The sequence below is a fragment of the Micropterus salmoides genome, unplaced genomic scaffold, assembly GCF_014851395.1.
Source record: "Micropterus salmoides isolate LMB-PRFRI ecotype aquatic unplaced genomic scaffold, ASM1485139v1 Ms_hic_scaffold_20, whole genome shotgun sequence".
NCBI lineage: Eukaryota > Metazoa > Chordata > Actinopteri > Centrarchiformes > Centrarchidae > Micropterus > Micropterus salmoides.
In genome coordinates this window covers 15886827-15900612 of record NW_024041151.1, presented here as the reverse complement: position 1 = coordinate 15900612, position 13786 = coordinate 15886827, and the positions used below count along the sequence as shown (strand labels likewise).

The window sequence follows — 13786 nt, the reverse complement described above, 5'->3', positions numbered from 1 at the left end:
AATGGCATTGTTCCTTTTATTACCTTTCTAATAAATAATATACATTTAACGCATGCCATAGTAAATGTAGGAATGTTTACAAATACTTAATTAAAGAACACAAAGGTATCTTGTCCTGCGTGTCAGTCCTGTCACATTAAATATTATGATAAAAAAATATCATATTTGAGATAATATTTATTAATTAATTTTTTTAACTGCGTGGATGAAGGTGGTGGAATATACCCACCATTATGTGTTTGTAAAATATCCTATGTTAAAGGACTTTTTCTTTTACAACTATACACTCACCTAAAGGATTATTAGGAACACCACACTAATACTGTGTTTGACCCCCTTTCGCCTTCAGAACTGCCTTAATTCTACGTGGCATTGATTCAACAAGGTGCTGAAAGCATTCTTTAGAAATGTTGGCCCATATTGATAGGATAGCATCTTGCAGTTGATGGAGATTTGTGGGATGCACATCCAGGGCACGAAGCTCCCGTTCCACCACATCCCAAAGATGCTCTATTGGGTTGAGATCTGGTGACTGTGGGGGCCATTTTAGTACAGTGAACTCATTGTCATGTTCAAGAAACCAATTTGAAATGATTCGAGCTTTGTGACATGGTGCGTTATCCTGCTGGAAGTAGCCATCAGAGGATGGGTACATGGTGGCCATAAAGGGATGGACATGGTCAGAAACAATGCTCAGGTAGGCCGTGGCATTTAAACGATGCCCAATTGGCACTAAGGGGCCTAAAGTGTGCCAAGAAAACATCCCCCACACCATTACACCACCACCACCAGCCTGCACAGTGGTAACAAGGCATGATGGATCCATGTTCTCATTCTGTTTACGCCAAATTCTGACTCTACCATCTGAATGTCTCAACAGAAATCGAGACTCATCAGACCAGGCAACATTTTTCCAGTCTTCAACTGTCCAATTTTGGTAAGCTAGCCTCCTTTTCCTATTTGTAGTGGAGATGAGTGGTATCTTCTGCTGTTGTAGCCCATCCGCCTCAAGGTTGTGCGTGTTGTGGCTTCACAAATGCTTTGCTGCATACCTCAGTTGTAACGAGTGGTTATTTCAGTCAAAGTTGCTCTTCTATCAGCTTGAATCAGTCGGCCCATTCTCCTCTGACCTCTAGCATCAACAAGGCATTTTCGCCCACAGGACTGCCGCGTACTGGATGTTTTTCCCTTTTCACACCATTCTTTGTAAACCCTAGAAATGGTTGTGCGTGAAAATCCCAGTAACTGAGCAGATTGTGAAATACTCAGACCGGCCCGTCTGGCACCAACAACCATGCCACGCTCAAAATTGCTTAAATCACCTTTCTTTCCCATTCTGACATTCAGTTTGGAGTTCAGGAGATTGTCTTGACCAGGACCACACCCCTAAATGCATTGAAGCAACTGCCATGTGATTGGTTAATTAGATAATTGCATTAATGAGAAATTGAACAGGCGTTCCTAATAATCCTTTAGGTGAGTGTATGTGCCTGGCAGTTATTCTGAATTATCCATTCATAAAAAATTGCTTATATTTCTTATAGAAATTATAACACCATGTTAGATACAAATCAGGGACATGTAATTATTATATTATTAATTATATTATTGTGTCAAACTAATTAATTTGAAAACCATTCTAACGTATACAAATTTGTCTGTGACAGGGCCTGATAATTTAGGTGTGAAACACTTTTAAAAATGTGCTGAGATGGCACGATATGCGTTTCCCATAGTTTAAAGTGTCTTCCATATGACTCAATGTTCAGATTAAAGATTAATATCTATTTGTCACGGTGTTGTGGTGGTTGAGTAGGTGGGACCCAAACGCAGGACGCAGAGCAAGGTTTAATTTAAACAGAAATCCAAATCCAGGGAAACACAACTAATAAGGCAGGCAGGCAGGCAGGCAGAAAGGACAACACACAGCAACATGGGACAGAGTGTCTACACACTACAATGACCGGACCAAGACTGAAGAGAACACCAAACATATATACACACCAGGGACTAATGAGCAGGGCGATAGCAACACAGGTGAGGGACATGAGACTGACGAGACACAGGCAGGCCGAGAGATAACTGGGGGAACAGATGGAACACTTGAAAGGCAGATATGGGGCAAAATAACAAACAGAAGAACACAGACCAGGAGTAAACACTAAAGACATGAACTAATGTAGAGGACTAAGAACTAAGACACCGAACTTAGTTCATGATGCATGATGCACCCCATATTAGATAAACAGTTGTGATTGGCCCAACAAGATCATAAGATCATGGACAGGGGTAATCTGTCTGAATGGGAGGAGGCCAGATGTATCTGCCAGAGCAAATGAAACGAGCTTGGCAGATTCGTCTGGTTCCCAGGCTACTGCACCAATGCTTCAAGAGCTTGTTTTTTTCTTTGCTCAACAAAATGCAGGAAAGTGCCACCTGCTGGAGCCCCTGTGGCTGTCCTGCGGTGAGGCAGGAATGAAAGTATGGCTGGCGCTGTTTCCCCGAGACCACCGGAAGCCCTTCAGACGCATCATGCTGCCCTTCCACATCAACATCTACCCTCTGGTCGTGCTCGTTTGAGGATGCCCTGGTGCTGGGGGCCACCAATGAGACGGTGCTCTATGATGGGCTGCAGGAATCCTCTGGAGACGCTGTTCCCCTACTGCACCGTGGAGAGGACCTCCCAGATCTTCCTGCATCACATCCTGAGGCAGCTGCTGGTTCGCAGTCTGGGTGAACAAGTATGTGGCAAAGATTTTGAAGTAAGTGCCCAGGTTTAAAAATACCTACATTATCATTTAAATAATTAGCGGAAATGAAAACAAGTTCAAGTTCAGATATCTCTACAGACTCTGGTGTTTAAGGACTTGTGTTGAATGTGAGCCCATTTAAACAGGATATCATTTCAGTCAGTCGTAGCTGGCTCCTAAGCAGATAATTTACCTTTTAATCTTTCAGGTGGAGTTCAGGTGAACAGTTATGCACCTCTCAGTTTCATTTATGCCTATGTCAGACAATCAATGGGGTGTTGGCTGCCTTTTACCTGAATGCAGTTTTAGTGGTGGCTCCAAAGACAGCATCCCAAAAACTGGAACTTTTACCATATGTTATGTGGTATCTTGAAATTTGTGTAAGAAGTAAGAAAAAATCAAAGGCATTCAACTGATAATTATGTAAAGCAGAACAAACTGTTACACACGTTGAAACACCTGTCTACCTTACATCTGCGTACAAAGCAGGCTCCTGGGACTGGCATCTTCACAATACTGTCTGAATACTCGACGTTACGTGAAAAGTTTTGAAACGCGTTTGCGTAGGAAGAATCATCATGGGTCGACCCTGACATCTGGTGAAACCTACAGGGGAAAAACATTAACGCTATCACACTAATTTGCGTCTAATTGGGACTAGGCTTTTAACTGATGCTTTACAGTAAGAAAAAAATCAAACTCCTTTTAGGATAAAGCAAAATTAAATTGTCACTTTACGACAGATTCTAAGATTCTAATGTATTAATATAACTCAGTTTAGACTGAGAGGCTGACCAAGTGCTGCACAGTCTGTTTTTGTTGTTCAGTGTAAACTCACACTTAAAAATAGCTTTATCTTCGTCACTTGTATAAAGTCAAGGGAAATCAAATATTCATGCACACAAGTGTCCATATCAGCTTGAGAAATAAACAGTTTAACTGAAATCTACTCTGGTGGTATGTTGAAATGTCTTAACACCTGTTTTTGATGTTAAATTTGTTATCTTTAACCACCCATGTCTATTTCTCTAGCTGTTCAGGTTTTGTTGCAAAAGTTAAATTTAGATTTCTTGTTTTAAACAGGACAGATCATTTGGTTCTTATTCATGATTTATTTGACACTTCTTGTCTAACAGTTTAAGTTTTTCCTTTAAACTGCTGTTTAGTTTAAAAAAAAATTGCATATTTGTTATTTTGAATGAACTGATTGATACGACTGCTGAAATTGATCTGGGTACAGGTTATCAATCTAGTAAATGGACAGGATGTTTTTACATTATGCAAAAAGCTTGAATTAAATTAGCACTTGTACAACATTGTTGGCTGTATTGATCTCTATTTACAACATGTGTCATCTTATTGCATGGACACACTAACAGTTGATCAGATTATAATTAGAAATAATCTGATTTAATAAAAAAAAACAGCTGTACTCAATGAGGCAAAATAACCATTTTAAAAAATAATTTATTGGTCTTTATGTACAAGGAAAAAAAAAATGAAGTAGAAAACCAAACATAGAAAAGGCAAATGTACAGGAGAATTTCTTTACACTGCATTGAGGTTTGCTGCTCCCGCCACAGAAATACAACTTTACTCTGAGTCAGGAAACAGGCAATACTTGCAAACTGTACACAGGAGGGAGGGAGCGCTGTCCACCTCTGAGTGAAGGTGACAGCCAAGTACCACGAGACAAACCTGACTGACCGACCGCTCCTTGCCATTAGAGAAGGAAACCAGAAAACATCTGCAATATTCATTTCCGTAGGAAACTGTCTTTTATGCCGTCAGCATTAGTTTTAAGCATCAATGGTTATGTTTCCGATGACAGAGATGGGGCACGGGCGTGTGTGTATTTGTGAGGTTTTCTTTCCCCTCTGCATAATGAGTCAATTGAAGCAACCGGTTAAAACAGAAGGCCTCTGGACGTAAAGTCTTTGGTTCATCAGGTTACCGTTTCAAGTCAAGTAAAGCTTACAGCGCAGCAGCGTAGTGTAGCTGTAGGCTTGTTCAGAGTGGAGACGGGCCCACTGCAACGAGGGTGCAAACGGGATTTATGTTGAGTGACAACAGTACATCAGTGACAGCAACACTGTGCCGCGTAGTCATTTTGCCCTTTCGTGAACAGCGAGTGTTCTAACTATACTGGCAATTCATAAAACAGAAACCATTGAAGAATCTACATTTTCAACAGATACCACACCCAACTCATCTTGTACACACCGACAAGAGGGCAAAAATGAATCTATAAAATATGATTTGGTCTATCATGAAAAGTAAAAGCGAACAGCTAGGGAAGAAAACAGAAAAGAAGCAGAGAACATAAAAAATAAAGCTGAGTAACATTTCAATACATTGCACAATATAATACTGAAATATCTGTGATCCTTTTAGTGCTTGTGATAGAGAGCCAATACACAACTTTTGATTAACTAAAAGGGGGTGGGGGTGGGGGGTGTTATTAGTCATAAAAACAAACCGAGCATCAAACCAGTAATTACCACCCAGCAATAATGCCAATAAATAATAGCAATAATGAGGACTAATACAAGTTAAACAATTGCATGTGACGAGTCACCAAACATGTCCACACATTCTCAATACGATGTGGTTCACACATAGAAGCACACAATGTGGCGAAGTCGGTAATCATTGTCTCAAGCACTTCAGGGATGCGATATGCATTTTGGACTGGACGAAATATAAGTCCTTATCAGATGATGAGGGTCACTTAAAATCATAGTGACGTGTCACCGTTAACACTACTGACTAGGGAATTATGTTCTTTCAACAAGGGATGGGTACAAATTCTACAGAGCAGGATGGCTTTAACAACATAATATTCAATATTCATTCATGCCTCGCTGATGATAGTAAACACATTTTGAATCTCCCAGAAGGAGACTGAAACCCAAATGTGCATTTAAAAAGCTGGATAAAGCATCATATGATTTGGTTTTTATATCGTCTGTTTTGCCCAAGCCCTCCACAGCACGACAGCCTTAAAACCAGCTCACCACTGATCTGCTTGTTGTCTAAAATTTGTCCACATGAAGAAGAGCAGATAGCTTCGGGCCTGGACTTCGGCAAAGTCGGGGGCATTGGTGCATGAAAAAAAATACATCAACAGAGGTACTGATCGGTGGTAAGAAACTAGTCTGCGCTCAAAACAGTGGCCTCTTCTCAGAGATCATTTTCTTAGAAATCTAAAGGTCGTCACGTTCCGAGAATTACACAGAATTCATACCGTGAGTGTGTTTTGTACAGGGAGACTCTAGAGGGACAAGGTGTAATTGATAGAAAAATAATGTTATATTGTACACTGTTACATTATTGAAAAAGGTATCACAAAATATTTTAAAATCATATGAGGTATGAAAGTATGAAACACCTCTTGTGCACACAAACTGAACTGCACGCTTACTGTCGGCTCAGACACACTCCAGTGCATCTCGTTAATGGTTCGTGACTAGAGCTTTGTTCGACATTATGCTTAGCGACGTTGCATGATACTGTGATCAAACACACGCAGGTGTTTTGTCTTTGAACTGATTCTTGCATGGTTTGCATTAACCAAAGGAAACCATGGAGCATTTTGTTTGGACAGTGGGGAAAAAAATAAAGTCTCAAGTTGCACTTAAATGAGTGCCAAAGAAAAGCTACACAAACAAAACATCTGTCTTGGAACAAAAAAGCCTGGTGCTTTCCTGTGCTGGTCTACAGCTTCCAAAGACCACAACCTGATGTATGAGTGCACACTGACTTGTCTAACAGCACATTTTGGTAAAATGATGCCTGTTAGAAAGGCTGATCCCTGTCTCTGGGCCTGCTGTGATATCTTCATGTCAGTCAGGCTATCTGTCGCTCTGTTGGTAGCTCAGTATCCACAGGGGTTGTAGTCGACACAAAGGGCAAAATCTGAAGAGTGGATAATACTGACTGAAGTAAGAACCTGTAGGAGAGGTACTTTCTGTGCATGTGCGCGCACACATGCGCGCACACACACACACACACACGTGCGCACACACACAGTCTATTTCCAGCCACTGCCACAGCTTTCATCCTCTCTTTCCCTCGAGGTTACTAAGTTCACAGGTTAAATTTCAGAGGCTCCAGGCTTCAGGACAAGGTGCAGTCATAGGCTCCCTCCTCCTCTCCCTGCTCCTCTGTCTGTTCAGGAGGACAGTCCTCAGAAGGAGGACGGGAAAACCCTCCTGCAGGTTCGAGGGAGGGCAGGGCCAGGCCCAGGGGAGCCGCTACTCCTCGACTGTCCTCTGCCCGTGGCACTGCAGCGCCTCCCAACCCTTCAGAGCCGCCAAGCTTGGAGCTCTGGCTGGCGGGCTGGAAGGCCTCAGGTTGCACTTGCTCAGCTGCTGAATCCATCAGCTGCTGCAGCTGTGGCTGGATCAGGTTGAGAAAGGGTTTGTATCCCAGGCTGGAAAAAGATGAGACGGAGGAGAGAAAAAGGTTAGCATGACAAGACTGGATATATATATTCTTCTATATTTTTACTAAACCAGCCAAAAACATTGAAAGTAGTGATACAATGCTATTATCATGTTTATCAAGTATACGCTAATTCCAAAAATTGTATTTAACTAGTGATGTCTGAATCACAAGGACTAGCAACATTATTGAACACTCTTTGAAATGACTATTTAACATCTCTTCACCTGCTTAAAAGCTCATCAGGTACAGAGGTATTTTATATCGCTGGACATGACACAGAGCCAATTTGGGCTCCAAAGATGCTTTTTCTAATGTAAAAACTTAGAAATGTCTTCTACAGGAGCAATAAACACACATCTGGACAGGTCACATGCTATACCCACCAGTCAGCGGAGGCCCATCTGTCGACAGCCAATAAGCCACTTCGGAGACTCTGTACAGTTTCTTGGGGAACCTCTGGGCTGTCCAGGAAGCCGATCACCTGCTTTATGACATTGGCGTCCCGCAGGATCAAACCAATCACTACGCACCACTCCAGACAACCCGCCTCCATGAACACATGAAGGAGATACCTGAAGGACACAGAGAGGCACAGCTGCCAAATACTGGTTTTGGCAAACAAGACCTGCAGCAGAATGACAGTAGGGAGGTTCAGTGATCGTATGCCTCACCTGAGCTGCACCTGTGACTTGTGCGGGCCTTTGTTGGCCAGCTCCATGGAGATGTGCTCCAACTCGGCCTGGCTCAGGCTCAGAGTGGAGGAGTTCTCATCAACCATTGTCCAATCGCCATCCACCACCGAGCTGGTCTCCGTCAAGTCTGTGGCCGAGCCGACACTGTACTCTTCCACTAGAGGGCCAGAAGTGAAAGAATGTTCAAATAAGGAGGCGCAGGAATAAGAGAGAAATGGCATGAGGAGGGTTATGGAAAATAAAAGCTGCTGTCTATGGAGTCCCTTTTTTATAAGTTAATACCTGCACTGGGTTAACTGTGCGAGTCTTATTACCTTTATTGGTGAGCAGGGACAGGAAGGCATCATGCGTCTGTGGTGAGTGTTGGTTGGAGTGAGCTGACGAGGCTGTGTCCATGTCTTTGGCCCTCTGCCCGAGGCTGTCCAGCCAGGTGTGGCTGCTGGGTGCTGCCTGAGGGGGCGCTGTGTCCATGTCGCTGTTCAACAGGCTGTCAGCTGACTGCGACTTCAACAGCCGCGTGCTCAGCACTTAAGAGTGACAACAAAAAAACAGCATAAAATATTGGGATAGAACCAAAAGTACAATAACTTAACATGTAACCTGGGACAGCAGAAACCCCAGTTCACTGTGTCACCTCACCTGTGCGACACCGTCCATTCTTCAGGGGCGAGCTGAGGCTTCCTACAGGAATTACAGGGAAGGGCCAGAGAAAATCCTTATGGAGTCTCTTCAACGCCAAAACGAAATCATCAACGCGCGCCACACGGTTTCGCTCGCGACACAACCAGCCGATGAGTTCAAAGCCCAGCTGTGCAGAGAAGCATCCCAGGTCGCGGAGGCGTACCTGCTCCAGGAGGTGCCGGGCGTGGCGCCAGAGCATCATGTCAATATACATATTCTCTGCGCACTCCACATCCCGACTGACAGGAATTAACGCAGGAAGGAGGAGAGACAATGAAAGAAAATGTGGAAACATTTAGATGTTACAGTGAGATCATTTTAAACAAAACATAATACTAGTACTGACAATCTATGTTACTGTATTTGTGTGTGTGTCCATACCCTTTAACAGAAGGTCCAGACGGCATACTGAAGGTCTTCTGCAGGTTGAACTTCCCCGTAGTGATGGAGTCTGCAGACTGCGACAAACTGATACTGCGATTTCTGAAGAACTCAAACCCCCCAGTTGAGCTGGGTTCCTAAAGACAGAGATACACAGTTCATTATTTCATGTTTACAGTATAATGTTTGTGGGTACAAAGCATGATGGGGTTTCAGATCAGCAAGATCCAGTACTGCTAACTACTCACAACAAAATAAGTTGGCAACCACTTGTGATGCGTTTCTTTGACGAATCCTTTGTAACAAATTTTTACTAAATGGTCATTTAAAACACATTTACTGTTCGCTTTTAAGTACTGATATGATGTGAACTTATGATGAATATATTTGCAGCAGGAATCAAGTCAAATAAATAAGAAATGAATTACTGTTTCTGTACCACATTCTTAACACATGCCTTTTCTTTGTCAATTTTGGACTTCATCCACACTAAGCCACCAAGAGGAGATTTCCTGAAAACACTCAAGTTTCAATATTTTTGGCATTTCAATGGGGATGGATGAAAACAGATGGACATTTCCCTTTTCTTGTAACATTTCATTGACTGATATCTACAGACATAGTCGAAGAAAAATGGCAAATAAAGGAAAGAAAAATTTGTATAAAAACTGTTGGAAGTTCTTTACCTGAGTGGTTGGTGTTGGGGGCGGAGTCTCCATCTCACCAGAGCCAATGGCTTTGAGGAATCGGATCATGTGTCGGCAGAGGTCCCACTTGCCCTGCTCAAGCGCTGTGTTGAAGAGTAGAGTGGCGTGCTGTCTGCTCACTGCTGGAACCTCCATGTTCTTTACAGAGAGGTATGGAACAGAAGAAGAGACAGAGAGACTATGTAAGCATTTATGATACCACGAAACCCTAAACAGATTTAGTCAGAGGTTCTATGAATGAAGACTGGCTTTATGGTAAAGCTTTTTATAGATCTGTCCTCGGCTGAAAATGATAATCCTTACATTATGCTATGAAAATCTTACTGAATGCACGTAGTGACCCTACCTGCAGTATAATCAGATAGGATGCTGCTGTGTCCAGGTCTTGAGCCATGAGACACTCCTCAAACAGGTCTTTGGGGTTTCCCACAGCGGCAAACAGGTAGTTCCATAGGGCGTACTCCGTCTTCCTTGCACAGTGGACGATGGTCTGGAGGAAGAGGGGGAACTCTGTGATGAACTTAGCCACGGTGGGCAGCAGAGGGTCAGGGATGGGCTCCCGCGATGTTGCTTCTTCTTCTAGCACGACATGCACCATCAGCTCCATGACGTGGGGGAAGTAGGGGAGGGAGGCACATGACTGAGCCAGCATCAAAGCCTGTGTGAGAGGAAACATTAAGGAGTGGAAAGAGTGGACTTTGTAGGTGTGCAAACAACCAGAGGCCTCATAATATGATCATGATAAGGAGCTTATCACTTACACGGTCCACAGAATTAAGATTAAGAGATGATGAGATGGAAGGGCTCCACATACCTGTTCACCCAGATTGCGAACCAGCAGCTGCCTCAGGATGTGATGGAGGTAGATCTGGGAGGTCCTCTCCACGGTGCAGTAGGGGAACAACGCCTCCAGTGGCTCAGAGGATCCCTGCAGCCCATCATAGAGCACCGTCTCATTGGTGGCCCCCAGCACCAGGGCATCCTCAAACAGCACGGCCAGAGGGTAGATGTTGATGTGGAAGGGCAGCATGATGCGTCTGGAGAGGAAGGAGTGGGGCTTGCGGTGGTCTCGGGGAAACAGCGGCAGCCATACTTTCATGCCTGCCTCGCCACAGGACAGCCACAGGGCTTCCAGCAGGTGGCGCTTCTTCCTGTTGGAGCGACAGGTGGTCCACACATTCTCCACACACTGGGCCAGCACTACTGGAGGACAAAACGGTAGCTAGGCGAAAAAGAAAAAAAGTGTCACAGGGATGCAGGAGCGGCATGCCTTCAGCATAGACTCACTTTAAGTTTGATAAGGCCCCTTGGAAATCGAAAACTGATTAAGAGATTTCAGAGTGTTTACTGTTTATTTGCATGATTATGATGAATGGAATATTCTGCAAACCAAGGGACAATATTTTGTTTCTGACAAAGTTTTGTGAATACAGTTGAACGCGGTTGAAAAGTTAAAATTCAGAAAATCCAATGGAGGTGTTTGAACTCACCAGCTTCTTGTTGTTGGCAGGTGTCTCCTTCTCTCGAACCTGCGGCCCTGAACGGTCCCTCTGCAGCATGATCAACTGGCCTGCCAGGTTCAACATGATGCTCTCTGCCATGCAGGCCTGAGACAGACGCACATATAAAACAAGAATGCACATGCACCTATAGAGACAGTATAGGTTTAGATTGTGTGTGTTTGTGTGTGTTCCTCTGTTACCTGCTGCGGGGCTTTCAATGTGATGCCAGTCTCTGTGCGCACAGAGGTGAGTGTGACAGAGACCACGAGGGCAGGGTGAGGGATGTAGCGAGACATCGACACCTCCTGCAACAACTCCACACTGGCTGTTGGGTGTGGACTGGAGCATAAAATAGAGGTAAACTTACTATAAGCATAAGCCAAAATCATGACTTCCAAAACAGACAGTCTAACTGTCATACTAATAGAGCATGGATAACTTCAACATAAAGCTGATAGAAATAGTACTATAACGTTGCAGTGGGAGTTTATAGAGTTCCCTGCATTTTTTGTGACGCCGTTTCTGGTGTTCCGGCCTCCGTGTTGTCTTGCTCATTAGCTTCAGTACACGCAGGAGTGCATGCTTGGAAAGGTAGTGGCTGCAATCTGAAACCTCAGCGCTAGAGGCCAATGAAAACTCCACACGTCCCCTTTAAGTTTCAGAGGCTGGCCAAACATGTTCATTAAAAACAATCACTGATCTCGGCCAGACATAAAGCTGAGGCAGAGTTCCTTCATGTGATGGGTTTCACATCTTTTACTAAAAGCTTCTTTTCCCAAGGGAAAATGTGGCTGAGCAACCCGGTTACCTAAGACTTGTAACTACTAGTGCCAGGAATTCCCCTGCTGCTAGAGTGTGTGAAAGAAAGAAACTGTGCTAAGAAAAGATGTTGTCGTCTCTTAGTAGTACTAGAATTTCTTTTGAGTGCTCAGAATTTGAATTTTTGATGTGAGGAATCCTCACTCCACAAAAGAATTGCTAAAACAGTGGGTAAACAAAGGTTTACTCTTAAAAAGCACGGGAAAGCAAATATGTTCCAAGTAAAAAACTACAGGACAGAATTGGACAAACCTGGCGCAATGCAAACAAATGAGACTGTGCTTCAAAAGATTCATGTCAGACATTTGATAGTGAGCGCTATGGAGTTCTGAAGTGAAGACTGGAGGCGTAATGTGCGTACGCAGGAGCCCACCTGTCAGACCTCCTCTCTATGCTGTAGAGGCAGATGGAGCAGTCGGCTCTGAACAGGATGACCATGTCTCTGAAGACGTTGAGCAGCAGAGTGTCTGAGTGTAGCTTAGTGACCGATGCAAAGGCGTTGTCCAGGTTGGATGAGCGTTGATAGAGCCTCAACTATTGTCAACCGAGGGAACATTGCAATGAGACAAACACAATTAGAATCATGATGAATGGAAAGAAAGTGTGGGAGTCATGAGAAACAATGGCGAAGGAAGTGGTGCTTCAGTCTCACCTGCTCTTGCTGGTCTATAAAATTGTAACAGGCCACCACCACAAAGTCGTTCCACCAAGCCAGACCTCCCGTCACTGTCATGTTCTGCTCCTGCAGAGAAATTCAAACACAATCACATTTAAATGTTTTTTAAACATTTCCTTCCAAATTATAGATTGTGATTGGGTAGCTAGCATGTGCAGACTATATGATGACTTGTACTACACCAAGTATTTTCTGGCAAGTAGAGATAATTACAGACATGAGGTAACACCTTCCAGTCACCACTGATAATTTTACTGAAGCCGTTAGAGAGTGTTACATTTTGATATTTATCTTCCAGTCTATAATGTCACATACCTGAGTGATATTTCCAAACAGCTTCCATTTTCTTGTGAATAAGGAGTAGTGTGCAAAGCCCCGCCTCCCTGCTACAGCCATGCACTGGCCTGCTGTGTCTATGGCTGCAAACTGTACACACATGTATATACACACAAAAACACACACACACACACACACACACACAGTCGTCCATATTGGTACGGAATACAAACAAGACTAAACACTAGATCTTTCAATGACTATCAGTATACTGGCATATTGACCAGTCAAGTTTGTTTGTCATCATTTATTGGACTACATATATACTTAATATGTAGATTTTTGCGCCAGATAATTCGACTTTACATACACTTGTGAATACGGCATAACGAGTTTACTTTGTAAACATCACTGCTTTGTAAACGCAAGGATATCTCTGAGCACACATAAGCCTAATTAATGTTGGTTAACATTACCACATTCCCACACTTACCCGGATAGGCCAGTTGCTCTCTAGGTATGTGCTGTGGATCTAGAGGAATACAAAAATACTATGAGAAATACAAGATGATCAACTGTGTATCATATCCATTGAACGGCTATCCACAGCCCCCCTGAAGAAGTTCTATGGCTCCAGTTTGAGAACTACGGAGCCATTTGTTGTACTTGTTTCATACATTTTGAAAAACTAATAAAACATTTTAAAATTTTGGAGTTGTGGGTTGTTGTTTGGACTAAACAAGAGATACCTATGGGCTGTAGGAAATTGTGATAGGTATTTTTTACTGTGTTGTGCAGACCAAATTATTAATTAAATAATAATAATTAAAAAATTGGCAGATTAATCATCAAT

At 43.2% G+C, this 13786-nt stretch overlaps 1 protein-coding gene across 2 annotated transcripts in view; it reads right to left on the bottom strand.

The window, feature by feature from the left end:
- Positions 1–4197: 4197 nt before the first annotated feature.
- The window catches only part of ric1 (RIC1 homolog, RAB6A GEF complex partner 1), a 37476-nt gene continuing 27887 nt past the window's right edge, over positions 4198–13786 (bottom strand). For both annotated transcript variants that reach the window (XM_038733381.1, XM_038733379.1), the window contains exons 13-27: positions 13427–13465; positions 12973–13083; positions 12634–12723; positions 12355–12515; positions 11363–11501; positions 11151–11267; positions 10475–10882; positions 10007–10318; positions 9640–9798; positions 8954–9090; positions 8531–8811; positions 8206–8418; positions 7871–8048; positions 7583–7771; positions 4198–7185 (exon numbers count right to left, since the gene is read on the bottom strand). In XM_038733381.1, the coding sequence (XP_038589309.1) occupies positions 6870–7185; positions 7583–7771; positions 7871–8048; positions 8206–8418; positions 8531–8811; positions 8954–9090; positions 9640–9798; positions 10007–10318; positions 10475–10882; positions 11151–11267; positions 11363–11501; positions 12355–12515; positions 12634–12723; positions 12973–13083; positions 13427–13465 (2850 nt within the window). In that variant the 3' untranslated portion in view covers positions 4198–6869. The remainder of the gene's footprint in view (positions 7186–7582; positions 7772–7870; positions 8049–8205; positions 8419–8530; positions 8812–8953; positions 9091–9639; positions 9799–10006; positions 10319–10474; positions 10883–11150; positions 11268–11362; positions 11502–12354; positions 12516–12633; positions 12724–12972; positions 13084–13426; positions 13466–13786) is intronic.